At 39.1% G+C, this 21,979-nt stretch overlaps 1 protein-coding gene and 1 pseudogene across 24 annotated transcripts in view; both read right to left on the minus strand.

The window, feature by feature from the left end:
* LTBP1 (latent transforming growth factor beta binding protein 1) overlaps positions 1-21,979 on the minus strand; it is a 428,310-nt gene that overhangs the window by 127,214 nt on the left and 279,117 nt on the right. For 8 of the 24 annotated variants that reach the window (XM_065891713.1, XM_065891732.1, XM_065891736.1 and 5 more), the window contains 5 exons: positions 17,631-17,798; positions 14,647-14,715; positions 12,456-12,478; positions 7,702-7,801; positions 6,787-6,885 (listed from right to left, as the gene is read on the minus strand). In XM_065891713.1, the coding sequence (XP_065747785.1) occupies positions 6,787-6,885; positions 7,702-7,801; positions 12,456-12,478; positions 14,647-14,715; positions 17,631-17,798 (459 nt within the window). Of the gene's footprint in view, positions 1-6,786; positions 6,886-7,701; positions 7,802-12,455; positions 12,479-14,646; positions 14,875-17,630; positions 17,799-21,979 lie in introns of all 24 variants that reach the window. The other 16 variants (XM_065891712.1, XM_065891726.1, XM_065891718.1 and 13 more) reach the window with 5 other exon arrangements.
* LOC136134238 (GA-binding protein alpha chain pseudogene) lies at positions 9,237-10,596 on the minus strand (annotated as a pseudogene).

A 21,979-nucleotide genomic window follows, 5' to 3' on the forward strand; every position in this document is an offset into this window, starting at 1 on the left:
TCCCTATGGAAATGACCTAAGTTGGGGTTGAGGTTGCTCTCCAAAACCCAAACCACATTCATTTTTCATCAAGTGTTATTCACTGTGCTGTGATTTTAAGACAACCGATGCAAGTCATTTGAAAAGTTGCTAGGGTTTATAAGGACGCATATGACTACAGAGCTGCAGTATTTTGCACCAAATCACTTGGATTATGAAAAAACCACACATTTACAAGTTACTTATACCTTTAGTGAGCCTATTTATGCTAATTCACTATCAGAAAAATAGATTGTTTATAGTCAGTATAATATCAAATTACAGAAAAAATAATCCAAAAGGCTAAAAAAACATGGGTGATTAACATGATTGCCTAGACTTAAGTGACTGATACTAACAACATAAAACAATGAATTATGATACATACGTAGCATAGATCATTATATAATCATTAACAGGATAGGATAATGCTTATTAAGAAAATATAGTTAGGTACAAATTATAATATAGGATATGATCTAAATTATTTTATACACAGAAAAGAAGACTGGAAGGAAATAAATCTTAAGTGTTACAATTATGGGGATTTGTATTGTCTATATTTTTCTGTATTTTTCAAAATTTCTACAATGAACAGGTATAATTACTTCTATAATCAGAAAAGTCTTTCTTAAAAAATTATTATTTTTATGTGCCACAAAAATCTGAAGGTAGAAAAGGTAATCTTCTCCAGGTTCTACTCCTAGACCCTCAGGTAAGCACTCCCTTCTCTGTTTCTAAGAATTCTTTAGTAGAATAGTGTGAGAAGCACATCTTTAACCAGCTATTCTTAATGTAGGTAGATGCCGTCTTTGAAAATTATTGGTATTTAGATTTCTTGATTTTCTTTGTAATTATTTCCATTATGTTCTTATCTGCCATTTTCTTAAAACAGAAAAGACATACTGATCAGATTTGCAAAAAGAAAAATTAGAAGATGACTTAATATACTAGGAACAAGAATTCAGAATTAAAAGGCTGTACATCTGGGGTTTTCAGGAAAGGCTTGATCAGTACTCATTGCCCCACCCCCAGCCCCACACATACCAATTTGTTGATTACCAAATATTTATTTGTCCTTTCAGGTATAGCTTTAGGATGGATTTTTTTACATGTGTGAACAAAAGTCTTCAAAAATATGTGATGCTTAATTCAGATGAGATACATTCCTATACCAGTGTGCCAATATTTAGATCTTTTCTTCTTAAGTCAGATCTAAGATAGGAGAAATGTTTAAGAATTTTAATTCCTTAGTCTTAAGAAATGAATAATAATAGCCTTTCCTTCCAATCTAGTATCTTAAATGGAAGCTATGAGGTTGAAATAGTTATGAGGAAAGCTTGAGGATTTTTAGTTGATTACCTCAGATTAAGTATATAAAGATGCAGCTTGAAAATGTTGATCCCAGTTGGTACTAACGTATGTAAGAAAATGTTACTCTGACACCACTAGAGGGTACTAAGAGATACATCAAAGGAACGAAGGGACATTTACTAACGTATACTTGATTTCTACACTGTTTGCCCCATTTTTTTTTTTAATATAGGAGTGATGAGTGTAACTTATCAGTTTGTCCTCAGAGATACCTTTTATCCATTTGCTAGGAGGATTCCACCCTTCTAAATTAAACAAAAAAAGAAAGCCATAACAACTTCGAAACACCTCTGCTTTCTCTTTACTACTCATCAAAAAATTTACCAGATTATAGTCAACAATACTGTATTATAAATTCCAGTGTTGCTAAGGATTAAATCTTAACTGTTCTCAACACACAAAAAGGAAAAGTATGTGACATGATAAAGGTGTTAGCTAATGCTTTTGTAGTAATCATAGGGCAATATACGAATGTATCAAACCAACACACTGTATACCTTAAACTTATATAATGTTATGTCAACCACGTCTCAAAAAAAAAAAGAACCAAAAAAACTGATCAATACTATTTTTAAGGTAAAAAGTAAATTACTGCTACTCCTATTTTAAAACTTTAAAAATATGTCTCCCACCACCTCTTCCCATGCTTTCCCTCCTTGTCTGTTACGCTTTCATTCTTCTTCGTCTTCTTTTTTTTTTTTTTTTTTTTTTTGCGGTACGCGGGCCTCTCACTGCTGTGGCCTCTCCCGTTGTGGAGCACAGGCTCCAGACACGCAGGCTCAGCGGCCATGGCTCACGGGCGCAGCCACTGCGCAGCATGTGGGATCCTCCCGGACCGGGGCACGAACCCGTGTCCCCTGCACCGGCAGGTGGACTCTCATCCACCGCACCGCCAGGGAAGCCCCGCTTTCATTCTTGATCACGTATAAGTTATACAGAAAGCCAAGTCCTGAGGGTATTGTCTTAAAACTGAAAAAAAGCTGCTGGCTTTCTCTGTGTTTTGTGGGGCACAGACATTATGCTTTACATTTTTCTAAGAGGTCACTCACACATGGGCTTGTGAGCCTCTTCCCATGGAAAGGATCAGTTCAGGTCAAAACATACATTTCTCTGTACATGCTGATAGCGTCAACACAAGCACTGGGAATATGGCAAAGCCTCGCACAGGAAGCACTAATTACTGGCCTCCCGGGCACTCTGCTTAATGATAATGCCTTCTCTTCTAAAGCATGTTTGGTTTCCCAGAGATCAAGAGACTGCTCCCACTGGACTCTTCCAGGTATCCTCCTTCATTACACCTATCACATTTCCCCGGGTTTGCAGGACCACCCTATGCTTTCCTACTACATGTGGCCCCTGAAACAGCTTCACCTGCACTGGGCCAAGGACCTTACTGTTTCTTTCCCGGGAGCCCGTTTAGAATTTGGAAGAAGAGCCATGACCAAAAGCCAGTGGAAAACCAAATGCTCTATTTATCCCGGCAAAAAGGCCAGTGGTGGATTTAAGAGTTTGGTGTCTTTATTTTTAAGAATTAAATGGAAAAGAGTTTTTGACAAAATATGAAAATGAGTATGCTGACCTATAGCTTTTTTCCTCATCATGTGATTACTCAAAATAAATAAATAAACAGACCTGGAAATATTAAAGCATGATGAGTTAACATGGAAAAAGTTCACCTTCCATTAGCGTACATAGTTTATTGAGGCTGTCATGATACTGGTAATATGCTTCAGGGACAAAGGTTTTTATAAAGTGGTCATTTCTGAGTTCTGGAAAAGATCCAATGAGCAAAATAGTTGTTATAATGTTTGGGCCATGATGATTACAAAGGTTTACACAAAGCAGTCATTGAAAGTCAAAGAATAATTTCTGGCTGGTCTGCAAGGGCCATGGAGAAAGTTTAGGAAGAGCTGGAGGAAGGCATCAAATGTCAACTCATGGAAAGGTTTACAGAAATGCCCTGGCTTCCTAACTGCCCCACAAAGAGCATAAACTGTCCCACAACAACTGAAGTAGATGTTTCCACTTTGTAAATACTCGCCAGAGAAATAAAGGTTTGATTTTCCAACCTATCCTTGAGCTATTAAGATACTATGCTAAATCAAGAATTTATATGCTGAAATGTATCATTTATTTGGAAACAGTATACCAATAATATTGCAAACCACCAACTGAGCTGCTGAGAGTGGAAAGTATCACACTTATTCCCTGCAAATATGTGGCTCACTTTATAATTATTGCAAGTCAAAGTGAGTCTGATGAAATCTGCAAAGGCTACTTCCAATCTCACCATCATAAAGATATCATCGTCGAGCAATGTGGAGCTTATTTTGTTTATTTTAGGCACCTACTTATTATTCTATTCCTTTCTTCAATGTATGGATGAAACTAAGAGTGACAAACATCTACCTCCTTTGTGTTCTAGGGGAAAACAAAACAAAACAAAACAAAAAAACCACTGCCTAATGTTACAGAAAGAAATGATCAGATTGCTCCTTCAATCTACATGTTTGGCTCTCTTATCAAAACCAATGGGAACATCTATATTTTGATTTCAATTAAATTTGATACAAAACAGTCCTCTTGTTCTAGTGTAGATTACAGATCATGTAGTATGGCTCCAAAAATTGCAAGCCATTTAAATTCAAAGACTATCTACAATGTTCTCCCCATGGATTGTTTTAGAAAGATTCTTTTACTATATGAAGTCAGAGCACCTACAAATGCTGCATGAAAATAAAATTTCAATGTCACTTGTTTCCTGGAAGGAAATATTTGTGCTTCAAACATGGGATAGCAGATGTTAGCCCTGTATCTCTGCCAAACTCAAATTAAGCTGTCTTCTAACAACTTCATATAGCACAGCTACTTTCATTTCTTTCAGTCAGCTCCGCAGTTCAGTTGAAGCTGAGTAACTGCTATTTATTATTCCTCACAGGCCTGCATTTAAATGATGAAACTACCTTTATCCAGCCAAACTTAACCTCTACAAAGCTAGTTTGCAAGAAGTCTGATGGTTGAAGTCAGCCATTGTTAAAAAGGCACAAAAGTATGTCTTCACATTGGAAAATGGAAACAGTACTTGAAAGAACTTTTGCACTGACAGACTGCAATTTTTCTTTTTAATGCTGATATAAACAATGAGAAGATCCTCCCTGACCAAGATGGTATATAACATGTTTGTATGCCTTGCACTGCATAGCAGAGTCTCTCATAGATGGGATTAATAAAGTGGGTAGACATACATGTGACTTCAGAACAGAGAATAACAATTTTAGCCACAGCCATTAAAAAAAAATCACTAGCATTTCACCATATCACTAGAAATATTTAGAATAGCTAACATTTCTATAACACTTTACTCGGCATTTATAGTAAAACCAAAGAGCAGTTGCCCTGCATTCACGTGGGAAGACCATGGCTCTGGGTGCAGCTGCACCTTGAGGGTATCCCTGAAGTAGGTGAAAACACACTGCTGGGTCCATGATGCGACTCTGCACTACTTAGTCAACTGCATTTCACCTTGGGGCAGGCGTGCTTTTTAAAAACACTTTCTAGTCTGCTGTATCAGTTCAAGTATCTAAGAGAAATTACATCCACAATTTTGAGAAAATGGGTAAAAGTTTTTGGTTTTTTAAAACATATAAAAGCTGTATGTATTTAAGGTGTGCAACTTGATATTTTAATATATATACATTGTGAAATGATCACCACAGTTCCATTAATTAACACATCTAGCCAAGCACATGTCTATTGGAAATGATGCATGTCATGTTTCTGAAGAGGTGAAATTCTAAGGGAGGCTGCAAACTCCTCTATTAGCTTCTCCTGCCAACCTCATTGCCAGCCTCATCCTGCAATGACATCAGGAACTTAAGCTGCTGTGATACATCTTAGTGATATTTTCTCTGATTATAATACTATATTTCCACACAAGAATATGTGGAATACACAAAAAATTCTAAAATGAAACAACACCCGAACGTCTCAGACCCCACCACAAAAAATAATCACTGCTAATACCTGGTGTATTTTCTTCTAGCATTTTCTCAATGTACATATGTCTTTTTTTTATATTTATATTCAATCATATATTTATATTCTCCTTCAGATTCTTTTCCATTATAGGTTATTACAAGATATTGAATATAGATCCCTGTGCTATACAGTAAATCCTTGTGTTTCTTTGTTTTTAAATTTTTATTGGAGTATAGCTGCTCTACAATGTTGTGTTAGTTTCTACTGTACAGCAAAGTGAATCAGCTATACATATTTGGTTTAATACACTGTATCCTTCATTTTTATATACTTCATCTTGTATTTAACAATATCTTGTGACCATTTTCTGAGAGATTTTAATAAAAATTCTTCAAAAATACTGTAATATTTGATGGTAGCATACTGTTTCAATGTAGACATAATTATCTATTTCCCTATAGTTAAATACTTAGGTTTTTTTTTCTATTTCTCTATTATACATGGTGCTGTGGTAAGCGTCCATTTATATAAACCATAACAACAGTTTGCAGGGACGTTATTTCCTTATACTAGTTATTTTAATATGGGATACTGACTTAAAAGTCTTGAAGATTTTTTAAAGTTCTTGATACATATTGCCAGTTTGTGCTTTCCAGAAAAGCTGAACTAGTTTACATTCCTTTCAGCTATGTGTGAGAGCCTCAATTTCACTCTAGTAAAAATTAAATACTAATTTGTTAAGAATAAAGAATTCTCATTTTAATTTGCATTTCTTTGACTACTTGTAAAGTTGAAATTTCCTATTACATATGTGTTTCTTGGTATGTTATCTATGAATTACCTGATTACATTATTTCCATTTTTCTATCAGCATTTTTATTGCTGATGTATAAGACCTCACTATACATTAAGGATATTAACTTTTAGGCGGTTGGTTACAAATTATGATAAATCTTTATAATTTGTCACTAATGATTAAAATAATATATGTTTACTATAAAGAATTTTAAAATATATAAAAATATATTGGAGAGCATAAATGTTATCCATGATCCTAACAACTGGGGATGGTTAAACACTGTGATGAACTTTTTCTGTTTGTAAACATTTAAAAAATAAAATTGGAACCACTGTGTTCTATATTTCTTAATATTTTGCCATAAGCATCTCCTTACAACATTAAATACTTTTAAAACATTTATAGCTATGTGATATTCCACTGCATATGTACCATAACTTGTTTAAACATATTCCTCCTTTAAACAGTATTTAGATTATTTCCAAATATTTGCTCTTATGACTAACTCTGCCATGAGCAATCTTGTGATAATGTGATACAGCTTTGACACTACATTTAAAATGAAGTTCATATCCACGTCTCCTCCACAGGCTCTGTGACATCAATACTGCACCTACCTGTTACTTGAGTAGGTGCAATGACTTGGCTGGCGCTTGATGTTGAAGCTTCAGGAGCTACTTCCACAGGCACAGGAGGTGATGTTTTTTCAATCACTACTACACGAGGAAGGAGGGAATAAAATGAAAATTAAAGGCTGTTATGTGCATTGAGATCCCATTTCAAAATGCAAGCATAATTTAATCTAACAACATACCACAGTAATTCTTGGATATAGGAACAGCTATGGGTCCCTAAAGCTCATGGTATTAGCCTGTAGCCCTGGTTTCAACATTTAGCAAGAAAATCTGAGAGCAATTTGGAAGCCAAGAAAAATGACCCTTCATCACATGATGAACCTCAATAATGTTCTAATAATATATACTACTCCTGACCACAGAAAATAGTGAAAAAATTTTATCATTATAATACTAATAATATAGTAGTCTCCCCTTATCTGAGGGGGATATGTTCCAAGACCTCCCCAGTGGATGTCTGAAACCGCAGATAGTATCAAACACTACATATACTATGTTTTTTCCTATACTAATGGGCAGGAAGCATATAGAGCATGGATACTGGACAAAGGGATGATTCACGTCCCAGGCAGGATGGAGCAGCACGCCGCGAGATTTCCTCATGCTACTCAGAACAATGCACAATTTAAAATGTATGAATTGTTTACTTCTGGAATTTTCCATTTAATATTTTTGGGCTGCAGCTGACCGCAGAAAGTGAAACCACGGATAAAGAAGGATTGACTGTACCATACTTATGCTAACATTATATGAGTATATTAATATACATAAGTGTACTTCACATTTCACTTAGGAACTCTCCTGATTAAAACTTTAAAACCAAAGACACAAAAAAATCCTCATCTTACTCTTTTATTCAGAGTACTCTTACAAACAGCACAAATCAACACAGGCTACCTGGAAACTGTGGATGCAGGTGAATAGTGGAAATGCCTGGAGAGAGCTGGGGCTGACTAGGCTCAAGTTTGGTTTTCTCTTGATCCAATGAAGGTATTTCCTAGATGGTTGTATTAAAAAGAAAAAAAGAAGAAAACAGAAAGTAGGAATTTTTAGTTTCCACATATTACTATTTTTATAAATTTTACTCTTAGAAAGGCAACAGATATCACAGGTACACAAAAACTTTGGCAATTGCTTGAAATTTAAAAAAATGAACCATTGCTGTGCTGCTACTATACTAAGCCCTTGAGTTTTCCCAGCAGTGCTGATATGTGCACACACCCTCACCCATTTCCCGGGGGGCCCAAAGCAAAAGGTCTCTTCAGATATTTTAAACGAATGCCTTGGCTCAGGGGCCCACATTTGGTCTGGAACAAGGCAAAACTGACCCCAGAGGAGAACTCCACCATCACCTCATTCACGTGTGGCTTCTGCCCAAATAAAATGACCAGTCACACTTTGCAGATTAAGTAATGGATACAGGTGTGCCATAACAAAGAACACAATACATTAAAATACAGTAAGCCGGTCAGTCATTACAGTAACTTTACAGCTCCACCTCTCAGAATACTGGTAGTCAAACAGCAACAGAAAAATAGGGACCTGGAGGAACACCTCACACATCCTGTTGACCACTCCTGTCCTCTGGGCCAGAAGCAAAGAAACAGACTGGCACCCAGGGCTCAGTTTTCCAGTTACAGCTCCTTAGGGCTCCTGCAGACTGAACAATCGGGCTAGGTAAGGATCTGAGACCTCACTCACACCACTGTGGGCCCAGAGCGCTCACATCACCACTCCTGGTTAAAGCACTCCTTGCTTTAATCACTGTCATCTTCCAGAAAGCTCACTCCCCTGGCCTCTGTTTCCCTTTTACCTTATCACCTTTTCCGTTTTTGATAAAATAGATATCCTGCCTGAGTATGTCATCAAAGACCCAATTGTGTAGGCATGAGTGCTTATATGGTTAACTCCATTTAGATATTCCACAAATTCCTCAAACCCATCCCTTCCCCAAAGCATCCAGGCTCTGATTCCACCTTCTTCATTTCTATTAACGCCACAGTCATTAACCTGTCCAGGTTTAAAGTCACTTTTTAGTACCCCCTCTTTCATTCCTCATTCCAAGCCCTGCTCATTTCCACTATTCCTTATATTTGTTCATCTTTTTCCACATCCATAGCCCCCATTACCCTCGTGTGCACTCACTCTCTCATTCTGTTTCCTGTGGTCATCTAATCGACCTCTCAAGCTTCCTCTTTCTCCCCATCTCAGTTAATCCTGCTGTGATGCGTCTTCTAGAAACATTGAGCACTTATTACTTTTTCCCACATTTCCCCCTTTTTTCCCACAAGAGTATGAAATACATATAAAAAAATCATACATCTGATTGTACAGTCTAGAAATAAAAGAAGATTCAAATTCAGTAATAAAGGTAAGAGCAATACTTGCTCTAACATTGAAGAAAGACCTTGGACTCCCAAAAGGTCCTGGGCTCAATTATCCTTTTCTGTTTGCAGAGACGCAGTAGCCAGGGCTACTGCTGTGACTGGCTGGGCAATTCCGTGGAGTTGCATCTTTGCAAGTTTCTTCTGTTCACATTCTGTGACCAAACGGTTCAACTCTGCTGCACTGTATCCAGTAAGAGTCTTCAGGTCACAGACAAACTTGTACACGAATCCCTTGCCTTGAACTTTACAAATCATGTCCCCATCATAATACCTTAATGCACGACTAAGTTTCTCATAGTTCATTGTAGGTTTATTTTTACGTTGTCCCCATTTTTCTGCAACCAGTTCGGGCTGATTTAGCTTAAATTCTCCTTCACCACCAACCCAAGAAATGTAGTCTCGAGCATCCTTGTCAGTAAGAAGTTCTAGCAAAAACTGCCACAGTTGGATTTGGCCGTCGCTTCCTGTTCTGTTCCCAGGTGAACGTCTATCTTCTCCTGAAATCCTTGGAGCTCTTTGTACTTTAGCTGCCTTTGCACTACTATTTATAGCTTAAATGGCTGTTGGTGTAGCAGACTGCACTGATGCTGGAATAATTTGCACAGGTTGATCAACTGTAGCTATCTCATTCATCTGTTGTTCTTGGCTTGCCAATACATATTTTCGAAGAAGTTCCAGATGACTCCAGAGAATTTCTTCCCGAGGAACCCGCTGAAAAAAATCTTCTTGGTTGAGACGAGAGTTCTCTTCTGGAAATATTCAGCGTAGTGAGGTCTATATCGGTCATGCTGAATTCCTTCATTACCCAAACCCCTCAATGCAGGACTTGGTCTATGCACCACTGTATGGGATCACAGGGTACCCCAAGACGTTCTTGCTTCTTCCTATAACCTTCCAGAGCAGCAGCCCATCTCTTCACTTGTTCTGAGGTTTCATCTGAAATGGTTGTAATGTGTTTTGTGCCATCGAGAGTTATCACTTGAGTTTCCTCAACAAGATGTGCTTCTGCTTCGGCACGGTGGGCATCTGGATCAATAACTACTTCAACTGTTTCTGCAGGTTTAACAATTTCCAGGATGTTTAGCTTTGGTTCAATTCCTTGGTAAGAAATTACCTGTACACTAAGCTGTACAGGTCCATCTGTCTTTACTCCTTGGTCAAATAAACTTTGTCCTGGATCCAGTTGGATATCTTGCAGGCAAATTTCACGAGCATCCAAAGAACACTGCAGTCTTGGTTCTAGTAGTTTCTTTAAATTGCCTATTGGCTCATTGATGTCTATGGTCTGGCTTACACATTCAGCTGGAGTGTAGGTTTGTTCAACAATGCTTTCTTCTGTGCACTCTGGTTTCTCTGTTCCATCAATCTCAATTTCTATCAGCTCCTCTGCTTCTCTTTTCGTCATGACTGAAGTATTTCAAAAGCTGACCCCTCCACTTCCTCCTCCTGCTTGGCTTCTGTCTCACCTAGAGCCGTCCGGTCGCCGACTGTCTCCGAGACGCTTCCTGTCCGGTGAGTCTCCTCCTCTTCTTAAGAATACAGACTAGCTTTTCTATTATCTATTAAAAGGTGACCCCAGTCAGTCTCAACTGCAGCCCACCCCCTGCAGCCCATGGTCAATGCTAGCAAGGAGCAGACCATGACCAGATGTGACTCCACTCCCGCAGCTTACAGACAGAATTCCACACCTGCCCCTCGACTCCCCGCCCCCAGCAGCATGGGGCGGCCGACTTCCTACTTCCTAACCAATGTCACTTCTCCACTTGACAAGTACGGTCCAGTTGAGGAGGAGGGTATTTCCCCACCGACTGCAACTGCAGTTTGGTGTTCCAAGCCTTCCAAAGCAGCGTCCCCCCCCCACCAAGTTCTCTTTCTAACGGAGTCTCCACTGCTCCCCTAACTGATCTCTTGCTGTCCCCTCCCTCCACTGCACCTATGCGCACGTAATTTCCCATCAAGGGACCACCCTGCTTTCTCTTCATCAATGTTTAATATCGTGAGACCTCTGCAAAAAGTCAAGACCGCAAAGCCTATGGCTGCATTTTCCCCACTGCCTCCTCTCCATATAAACTGCAGGAAAAGTACACAAGCAAATTCTCAGGCCCTCTTTCAGATCCTTTATGAGAGTTACCATAAACTCAATCATAAACAGAGGAGGACAAAATCAGATACGATGAGGTTGTCAGGGAGCTGGCTGGCCCACTCATGGGCTAAAGGATTCCTCCCACTCATCACCCAGAACGAAATTCAAAATCAACAAAATTGCAAACTACTGTACGTCACTGATCTTTGGAAATGCTACCCAAGAGCTGCAAATATGTATGTGAAATATGCATATCTGTTGTACTTCTTTTGGGGTCAATATAATGTAACATTTTTCCTTATTGGATGCTATCAGTCTAAAATCGTTCCTTTGTTCTGGATTCTTTCAGCACTTTTAACACTTACGTTATTCTATCCCCCTATTTATAAGCTAAAGAGTTAAAAAACTACCTATAATAATTCACGTAAGTATATGACCCATCTAAATCCTAATAATTACTGCATTCTTGCCAACTGAATGAACACTACACAAATGTATAAACATTTAATAATTACCTAATTTTCATGTTACCAATAAAGAAATATTCAGAAATATTCAATATTACATAAATAGGCCAGAGCTCCAGCAAATGCCAGTATTTTCTACTGATAAATCTCACAATTCATAGCCTTTTTCTGGCGCCAAAAAAAGATTAAAATTTCTCTAAAAGTTTAAAGAAGCAATATCCCAGCATTTGATTATAAATTTCAAGGGTAAGCTCTGCTCCTACTCCAATTTAACTCAAACATGCACGTCAAATATTAGCTGAACTAAGAAGTACATCACTCAGTATATATATGCACTCTGAGAATACACAATTACATAAACATGTCAGAACCTTTCTTTCCATAGATGGTCCAGGCCATGAACTGACTCCTTGAATTTCATTTAAGCCCCTGATTCCCATCAGTCCTATCATTTTTTTCTCCCTAGATTTAAGTTCCATGAGAACAAGGAGTTTTGTCTGATTTGTTCTCTACTGTTTTCCTAACATTCAGAGTAGTGCCAGTTATACAGTAGGTGCTCAATAAATATTTACTGAATGAATGCTATATTTCCTTAAACCAAATAATACATAATAGACATGTTACTGTATTTAAGTCTTAAAACATCACACATAATCTAGAAGAAAGTCATTCTGTAGGTAACAAAAGACGATTTGCAAACAATGAATAAATTACCTTCTCAGGAGGTACAGTTGCCACTAAAATCAAAAAAGAAAGAAGGACATTAGTACAATTTAAGACAGTCCACTACATAATATTTCATTTTCTAAAAAGCAACAAAAGTTCAGTATGTCTCCAACAGGATTAAGAATCAAACTAAATCAAATGCAGAATTATGGTCATCTACCATTTTGGAGAATTTTACACGACTGACAGGGGAAAAGTATCTGTGCTATGTCATTCCTCAATTACAGGAGATCAGGTAGCAGATGTGATGAAGTTCTTTCGAACTCACTTGCTAACTAAAAAAGTTAAAGGAGGCAACACTTCCTGGTACATTGTTTCATGCCTAATCTCAATTTTGTAGAACTTCCCACACCTTGGAAAACAAACATATTCATTATACTTATCCTTAACATAATAAATAATGTTTCAAATGCTTTCTGATGCCACTGTTGTTAAAAGAGAACACCCTATTTCAATAAGACACCAAAGAAAGGGTGCTGCATTCTTAGTGCGTAGTGATCTTTAATGAAGCCCTGTGAGCATTTTCAGGAAGATATGCTAACAAGATCATGAAAAAAATCACAAGCCAGCAAGATCCAATGAGAGATTAGCATCAGTATGTTGAACAAATCACAGGTTACACCATCATCGACATTATTATAGGGTGGTGGCAGGAGTGATTATGCCTTTCTATTTTGAAACACTTTTCAAAAATCATTATGTAGAATTAGTCCTTAAGCCTTAGATCAATAATCACAGGGATTTTTCTCATGAGTCAACGTCTCTATAAACATTAGTATAAAAGGTAGATGCATTAACTTGTAAAACCAATCAGGGCACCAGATTGTTACCACTGCTGCGATGTTCTTGTGGTTAGAAAAAGTCAACTAACCTTCTATCCTGTCTAACCCACCACCAAGAAACTCTTGAGGCAGAATCTGGACCACAGCCCATTTCCTCCCGCCTGTGCCAAGACGGAGAAGGTGCAAACATCTGGCCAAGTGCACAGGAGCAAACTGGCCAGCACTGTCAATTCTAGGTGAGGTCCTACCTCGTCTGCCTAACCAAGGAGAAATGCAGCAAGTGAGAGAGGGGAACAAAATAGGCTAGAACACACAGAGGTTCAGAGTCCTGAAAAGAGACCTCTCTTCCTTGCCAAGCTCCCAGCGCCTCACTAACCTGGGCACGTTCTCCCCTCACAAAACCCATAAATGGACACCCTGAATTCTGACCTAAGAATCAAGTGTGAAAGGCCAACAGGAGCTTTATTAAAGCCAATCCCTATTCCACACAAAGCTAAGATTTTTGTTCCTCCCATCTGGGGTGAGCACTTTTGTGGTGACAAAGATATTCAAAGTATTGGACATGCTGGTTTCTATGGAGAGACGGAGATAGATAAGCCCTCTTTCCGAACCAGAGAGTCAAAGCCCCTTGTCTCCAGTCTCCCTCTGGAGTAGCCGGCCTTAACCACTTCCTCGGAAAAATGTGCTCTTTGGTCATATCACATACTCTTTGTATGACATCTGCAAGTCAGTTGCTCTAAGTCTTGGTTTCTCAAAATGTAAATTAAAAGACTTCACTAGGTGATCTCCAAGATCTCTTTCATTGATCCTGTCTTTCTTCACTTTGCTTCCCCTTATCCCTGACTGCCTGTGAGACTCTGTTTCATGGACGCTCAGTTGACACTTTAACTTTTTAAAGTCTATGGATTCCAATTTTTAAAGTAAATACGTATTTATTAAATGGCCCTGTAGACACAGAAGTGAATTCAGGCTACTCCCTGAAAAATGTGAATCACTCTCCAGGAATAAACACCAAGAAAAAGTAGCTCCCAAACACAAGACAATGTCCTGAGACGACCGTGGAATACTGCCACCTGCTAGGTACATACTACTCCGCAGCAGTGGTTCTCAATCAGGGGTAATTCTGCCCTCAGGGGACACTTAGTGATACGTGGACACCTTTTTGGTTGTAGCAACTGGGAGGGGGAGGGTGCCACTGGCTTCTAGGGGTTAGAGGCCAAGGATGTTGCTAAACATACTACAATGCACAGAGCAGCCCCTCACATCAAAGAACTCTCCACCCCAAATTGTCAATAGTGCCGAGGCTGAAAACCCCTGTTCTAGAGGTTATAAGCAGGGAAACCAAAGCAAAGACCCACAGACAGATGGCTAGGTCCGCGATCCATTTCCACTCTCACCTTCTGGCTCTGCCGCTCCTGGCCCCTGTTCCCGGGAGAAGGTCAGGGCCTCCACTGGCTCTTCCTTGGCTGGGAGAGGTGGAGGATGAGTACTTTTAGCAACAGGTTGAGTGTTCTTTGGCTTGACAAATACAGGTCCTTTACCTACATGGTGATGGATTGGCCTGCGTCTATGAACGCCAGATACCGTATAACCCATTCCACCAGGACAGATTTCCTTAAAAGCAGCTAGATTTGGGATGGGAAAATATTCCTTTTAAAAATCTAAAAGTGCAAACTTATACAGAGGAAAACAGCATGATGAATATCTCTTAATAAATCATCACTAATATAGTTACATTTAAAAACTTCAAAAACAGATGCAAAATGCTTGAATTTCTGTCAAACTTGCATATTTACAGAAAAAACCCAACCCTTTCTTTGACTAAACATTTCTCCATCTGTTAATTCCTTATCCTACCCAATCAGAATTTTATATATATATATATATAGCATATAGAGAGCACATATTTTATATATATTAACATATGTCAGCTACAAATTAGGAGATAGCATACATATCATATTTTCTATTTAATATTCTATATCATATCATGTATTACACACATAAAATATATGTAATACATTAGATTTTTAGGTACAGAACATACTATATATATTATATATATCTCAGGGGGAGTGTAATATCAGCAAAAATCAGACTGTTCCCTCTTGCTTTGGTCTAATTTCACTAGTTATTAACCAGGAACTCAGTAACATCTAAGTTAAATGACTAGCAAGAAGATTGAAAAAGAAAAAGAAATCACTATTGAGGGAAATGAGGTGCTGAAATCATCCTAATTTGTTTCCAGTTGAAGAAACCAAAGGACTCAGCCAGGATGGAGGTTATCAGCTGATATGGGGAGGCTGGTTAAGAAGGATTGAAACAGGGCAAGTGGCTTTGAAGAGAGATTCTCAAGATGGTGAAAAGGAATCCAGCGAAATACACATGCTAAAGAGATGACGGGTAGAAATAAAGGAAAAAAGGACACGCCAAGTTAGAATGTAGGTATTTTCAAGGAGAGGGATGACAAGTGAGCAAAAGCCTGACCATGACCAACTGGTCGAATTATCCTGAGGGCTAGGAAATATTCTATGCACTGGAACTGCTATTCCCGCCAGGAAGGTGGTTTTGTATGCTTTAAAAAAAAAAAAAAAAAAAAAAAAAAGGTTGACTGGGGACCTGAGATTTGCTAGCCTCCATCGCATAATCGCCAGGAATGAGTCAAGGGGAAAGACAAGAGAGGCAAGGCAGTGTGTGGCCCGAGGAGGAACGATCCACCTAAACCCTTTGGTGTCAGCGCTGGAGGCAAGTTACCAAATGCAGACACCAAGGAGCTCATGGTCCACGTTTTTATTTCTACTTTTAAAACTGAAAGTAAAATAAGTCACTTTTCACTTCCACTGAACAAGAGATCTCCTCTTGATGTTCTGGACCTAAAATTAGCTCTCGGTAAAAATAAAACCCCCAAATACTCCTTAAAACATGCTAAAATTTGTTTTTCTAAGGATCACACATTAAATGGCAGAACCTCATTTTTATGTTTAACTATGAAATACAATTTTCATGTGGAAGAATAGATGTTTCTAGCAAAAATGTTTTTCTATCAAATATTTGAAGAATAAATGAACTAAACATTACTCTTATGAAAATCACCATACATCCAAAAACTGGTTAAGTGCCAAAATTTTATCTTTATATTATTTTCAAACTTAGTTACTGCACTTTATGGAAAAGTCTTCTGCTGTTACATTCACCGTCATGATTTATGCTTCATGTAACGGTTACAAAAGCTATCAAAATTGAACTTAAAGTGGGTCTGTGAATTATCAAGATCATGAATTTAACTGATTATTACTTTTTAATACTGAGAGGATCAGATCCCACAGGAGGATACTAGGGCCTTCTGGAGATGTGTCAAGTTACCCAGTAAACCAAACTACCATCAACATTATACCGTTTCTGCTTTACCAGTTCTTTCTGATCCTAGCCATCAACAAACATGGCTCACGATAGTTAAATTTATATTTAAAACTTGTCTGCAACAGTGCAAGTTATAGGCTTAAGACATTAAATGGCCCTGTGAGAGTTAATACACTTCCCTATGTGGGAAGCACCTTATGGAACAAGAAACTGAGTAGACTTTTTTTAGGCCTACCCCATGCCAGTGAAATTGGGGCCACTCCTTTTTTGATAATATCAGGCCCAGTATTTGCAGGCATATTTCTTTCTCTTCTCTTTAACTCTACTTGACCCTGCTTGAGAAGTTGGTGACTCCCTGGTATAAGCAAGGCACTTAGATAAATTTAGACTTTCAGGGCATTAGGCCATTATGTACTCAACTGAAGGATAAAGAATCATCACTTCTTAATATTCAGCCCCCACCCAGAAGTTCATGGGAGCTTTGGCAGGATCTGCCCTTGAGTTATTAATCTTCATAGCATAAATTCAATCAATTATATTCATAGTGAATATAATTTTCTCCATTTCCAACTGGAGAAATCAAGCACAATGTTCTTAACAGGACCTCAGAGGCACTTGTTCAATACATGAGTGAAAGAGTTAACCTGCACCAGGTCTAGTCGCTGTGCAGGCGGTGAGCAATCATCAGGAAAGTGCAAGTCCAACAGGGCCTTCTGGTCTCTCCACACTTTCAAACAACAGACTTAGGGCCCTAGAAGCTAGGGATAAAACGCAATGGCTTTTCTTAACATCCAAAAGAAAGTCTAATGTTACATACAAATGGGAAAAGCTCTTTGCATGTCATTTTTCCCACTGATTCAACCTCGTATGGTCATGGTTTTTATAAAAGGGATAAAAACACATCGCATTATTAATAACTAATTTTAAAGTCAGAAACCACAAATAACCCAAGCTGCCCAAATCATCCTGTGTGCTTGTGTGGCTGGGGATGAATGTGAGCGCACAGCGGGGCATGTCTTACCTGTGCCTGGAAGGGGACATTTCTCACAGTGTGGGCCCCAGGCCTTGCCCACACTACAACAGCAGAGCTGCTTGGTGAGATGAACAGACAGGGGGTGCATACACTGCCTTCCGGAACTGACAAGTCGGTAACAGGGCCCTTTCTCCTCAGAGATCACAGGGGTATCCGCTGAAGCAGAGAGATAAGGCCTGACGTCACCCAAGAAACGACAAAAACCAGTTCGACATTTCACATAATAGTAAAATGAACCTAAAAGTTTGGATTAGAAATCATACTTCAGAATAAATCTGTCCAGATGTAGGGCATTACCCTTCTTGATTTAGGGTCAGTTGACCAAATGAGTTTGCGAGTCAGGACATCAAACGTCTCTGTCTCTGTCTGGTCCCTTCTTCCATTTTAGTGAGTGTTGAAAATCAACTATGTGTGCGTGAGTGAGAACAAATAATTTCAACCAAAATAAACCTGCCCAAATAAACCTAACTATAAAACCTAATTGTCACAATCACTACCTCATTTGTTGTCCTGTATTTAGCCATAAGAGAGGTAGTTGTAGGGCAGAATTTGGTAAATAGCCAGGTATCATGGAAAATCAGGAACTGAACATAGTAGATACTACAAATCAGCAATCACTCTTCTTGCTTGGAGGACCGTGAGAGCCTGCAGGGCCCTGTCTGGTCTCATCCTAGGCTAGCGACCAGCAAATGGGAGGCAGAGGACAGCTTCTGACTGGAAATGCCACACAAGGCCCCCGGTCCAGCCAGACAGCACACCAGAGAAGGAACAGATGACATCCTCAACCCCTCAGGAAACATCGCAAAAGCACATCCGCCCACAGTCATCCAATACCTAAGTCCTCATTCTGATTCTTCTTCTATAAATTTAGTAGATGAGACTTCATTAATCTAACAGCTACTGGGCACATAGGGCAATTATGAGAATAAGAAAGACACGTCCCTGCCTTCACAAAGATCATTTTCTAGAGTAAATGTGCATGGAGAATGTTCTACAGAGCCAGTTCCAGGCCAAGTCCACACTGCTGAATAGACCAAGCTTGATGGTCACCTCTGTTCATTCCCCATGTCAACAAAAGCTCTTCTCTACTGCATCACTGTCCAAATGAGCTTTTCCCGATTTGCCTTTCCCTTACCCAACTCCTCTAGCACCTGGCACTTCCAAATCACCTTCCTTTCCCGCTCAGAGCTAAATTTGCATTCTCACAAAACGACTGACATCTCTGCTACAAGAAACAACCTGATTCAATGAAAGCACTACAGCACAGTGAAGAGAGCAAGGGTTTTTAGATCCAGACAGACCTGGGCTCACATAGTGTGTCCACCACTTGCCAGCAGTATAACCTAGGGAAGTCACCTTGACTGGCTGCAATGGTTTATGTGTCAACTTGACTGGGCCACGGAACCTAGATAGCTGGTCAAAGACAGGTCTGAAGGTTGATGTGAAGGTATTTTTCACATGAGATTAACATTTAAATTAGTAGATTTTGAGTCAAGCAGATGACTCTCCAGGATGTGGGTGTGCCGTATCCAAGCAGCTGAAGGCCTTAGGAGAAAAAGAGACTAATCTCCCCAGAGGAGGAAGGAATTTTGCCAGCAGACAGCCTTCAGACTCTGGCTGCAACATTAGCTGTTCCCAGGACCTCCAGGCTGCCAGCCTACCCTGCAGATTGGGGCTTGCCAACCTCCACATTCATGTGAGCCAATTCCCTAAAAATCCCTTCTCATCCACCCACGCTATTGGCTCCATTTCTCTGGAGAGAATGCTAACTCATACACTGGCTGAGCCTCAGTAACTCCCTCACTTATAGGTGACAAGCTCAATGTATAGACTCAAAATATCATATGCTAAACGTCTGGTTCAGAGTAGACACAAAATACACGTCAGCCTGCCTTATTAATAAAAGCAGGTATCTCCATCCTCTCAGGGGCATTTGTACACGACTTGATCACTGCTGTAGCGGTAGAATTTCAACAAAGTGAAAACAGTCGAAAAAAGGATATGGGTGAATTGGAGGGTGGAGCAGAGGATTGAGGGGAGCAGAGGAGACCTCCCTAAGGCTTCAAAACTTAGTTCCTCTAATAAGGCCAGGTTTGCCCAAGACTACTAAAAATGTGGTAAAAGGGAGAAGTTTGAGTCTTTTCCTCTCCCTCCTCCTACTCACTTTCTGGAGTCTGTGCAAGTCAGCTATGAAAGATTAAAGGTCACAGAAGAAAAGTAAAAGAAAATTTATGAGTATGGTTATTACCCCCAAAAGGATAAGTTTCTGGAATGACTGACCATCAATTATATAGCATATGGGTGTGTGTCTGTCTCTCTATATAAGTTGTATAATCTTAAGAACATATACATAGTTCTAGGATAATCAGCTCACCAAGGATTTTGCTCCAAAATTTCTTCTCCAACCAAAGTGTTTGGAATTCACAACACATATTTCCATAGAAACGACGTCAGGTCAACTCACAAGAGCCTATTTTACACGTGGTAGGGATTAATTATAACACTAATCGCATTAAGGTTAGTTCTAGATCCCAAGAACAAGGGCCATTTAAAGCAGGGCAGAGTTTCCCCAAACCCTGGACATTGGCAGACGGTGACACTGGCCCCTTGTGCTGACTTGTCCACACTCGCTCCCTGGTATCCACTTCGCCCTCATATCCAGGGTAGTGATACCACCTTAGGCACCATCCCTGTTACACTTACTCTGCTCCTCTATCCAAGGACTCTACTTTAGGGTAACATATCAGGCCTACCGCCCAGATTAACCCCAAACTCCAAATCAGCAATTCAGTTTTTAAGGGATTAGTATGTGTATTTGTGTATAAGTGAATTATAAGAGATTGCTTGTTCATTAAAGCAAGTCTCTGGTTGAGGCTCCATGCATGGCACACACACACACACAGAAAAAGCAAAATGTTAGGCATTTTATCATGTGGAGAATAACGACAGAAGTCGAGGAAGCTAATTCCTCCTAAACATCTTCTCCTGAAAGGTCTCTGTTTTATAGGTTTTTCTCCTTGCATCATTTCCTAACCCAGAGATTCTCCCTAAGTGCTAGGATACTGGTGTTTGTTTTTTTTTTCCACGACAGCTTCCAACGCACTTCAAGTGGGGGTCTTTAAGGGAATAAGAATCACTGGCTTACAGAATCATCCAAACTCAGCTGTTGGCGTGTCGGGGAACATCAGACCATGTTGTAGCTAAACACTGTGCTTCACCCCAAGTGCACATAATAATAAGCCATTAACTAATAAAAAAAAATCTGCTCCTTCAAAGATGGAAGAAATCCCAGGAGGAAGCCATTGGAAAGGTCTGGCTTACATGCCTAAATTATACTAATGCTCCTATGATTCAAATTTTCTTTGCTCTACAATTATGTGGATCAAAAAGTGTTAATTTATGCCTCCCTCAGATTTCTAACAGGATGTGCCCTTTAAAATGGCCTCTATTTTAATGTCTAAGCCACCTGTTATTCTTTTATCAAGTGACATATATGGCAATTCACTTATTTCATTAAACACCTCTAGCATTTTCACATTCAACATGATACATAAACCCAGGAACAAGATGCTACCTAGAATGATACATGATTGGTGTTTCTACTGTCTGAGTATCTTTAACCACAGACTGAAAGGCTGGTTGTAAAGGCTAATTCATTAGTATACTACATTTATTATTTAAAATATAATAAACGTGATTATATAGTCTATTGCATCATAAGGATTTACACTATACTAAAAAAAAAAGTCAATATTGCCCAAAGACTGCTAAAGAATTGGTAGAAATGGGAATGGGACAGAGCAATAAGGAGGAATTACAAAGCGTGCTGGTAGGTTCATATATGTAGGTACCCTGAAATATGGGTTTTGCAGATTGTATTTTTTGTAGGATGTGTTGCTAAGATTCAGGTGCACAGATTCAGGTACTCTATATAGAGGGAAAAACATTTCAGAAGCATAAACCCTACTAGAAATGCCACATCAGTCAAGAAAACAAATCTTTTGCTCCTGGTGACAGACATGGGAAAAATCTTCCAAAGAAATAAACATATAGCTCTATACCCAAGTATAGTACTGAATCTTCACCATATATATCCAATGCTGATGGTGATTACATAACAAACCACCGTGAGAAGGTAAGATGCTATGGTTCTCACATTTGGGTTCCCCAGTAATGTATTAACCAACTTAATTATAGGGTCGTACAACCAACTCTGATTAAACTTTCAAAGCCATGCTGCTCTTATCAATTCAAACATAAATGTAAATATTATTAAGCAGATATAAATTAACCTCGTACTTGGAACAAGTTGAAAAACAGAAGACTTGAGGAGACAG

The sequence above is a fragment of the Phocoena phocoena genome, chromosome 14, assembly GCF_963924675.1.
Source record: "Phocoena phocoena chromosome 14, mPhoPho1.1, whole genome shotgun sequence".
Lineage (NCBI taxonomy): Eukaryota > Metazoa > Chordata > Mammalia > Artiodactyla > Phocoenidae > Phocoena > Phocoena phocoena.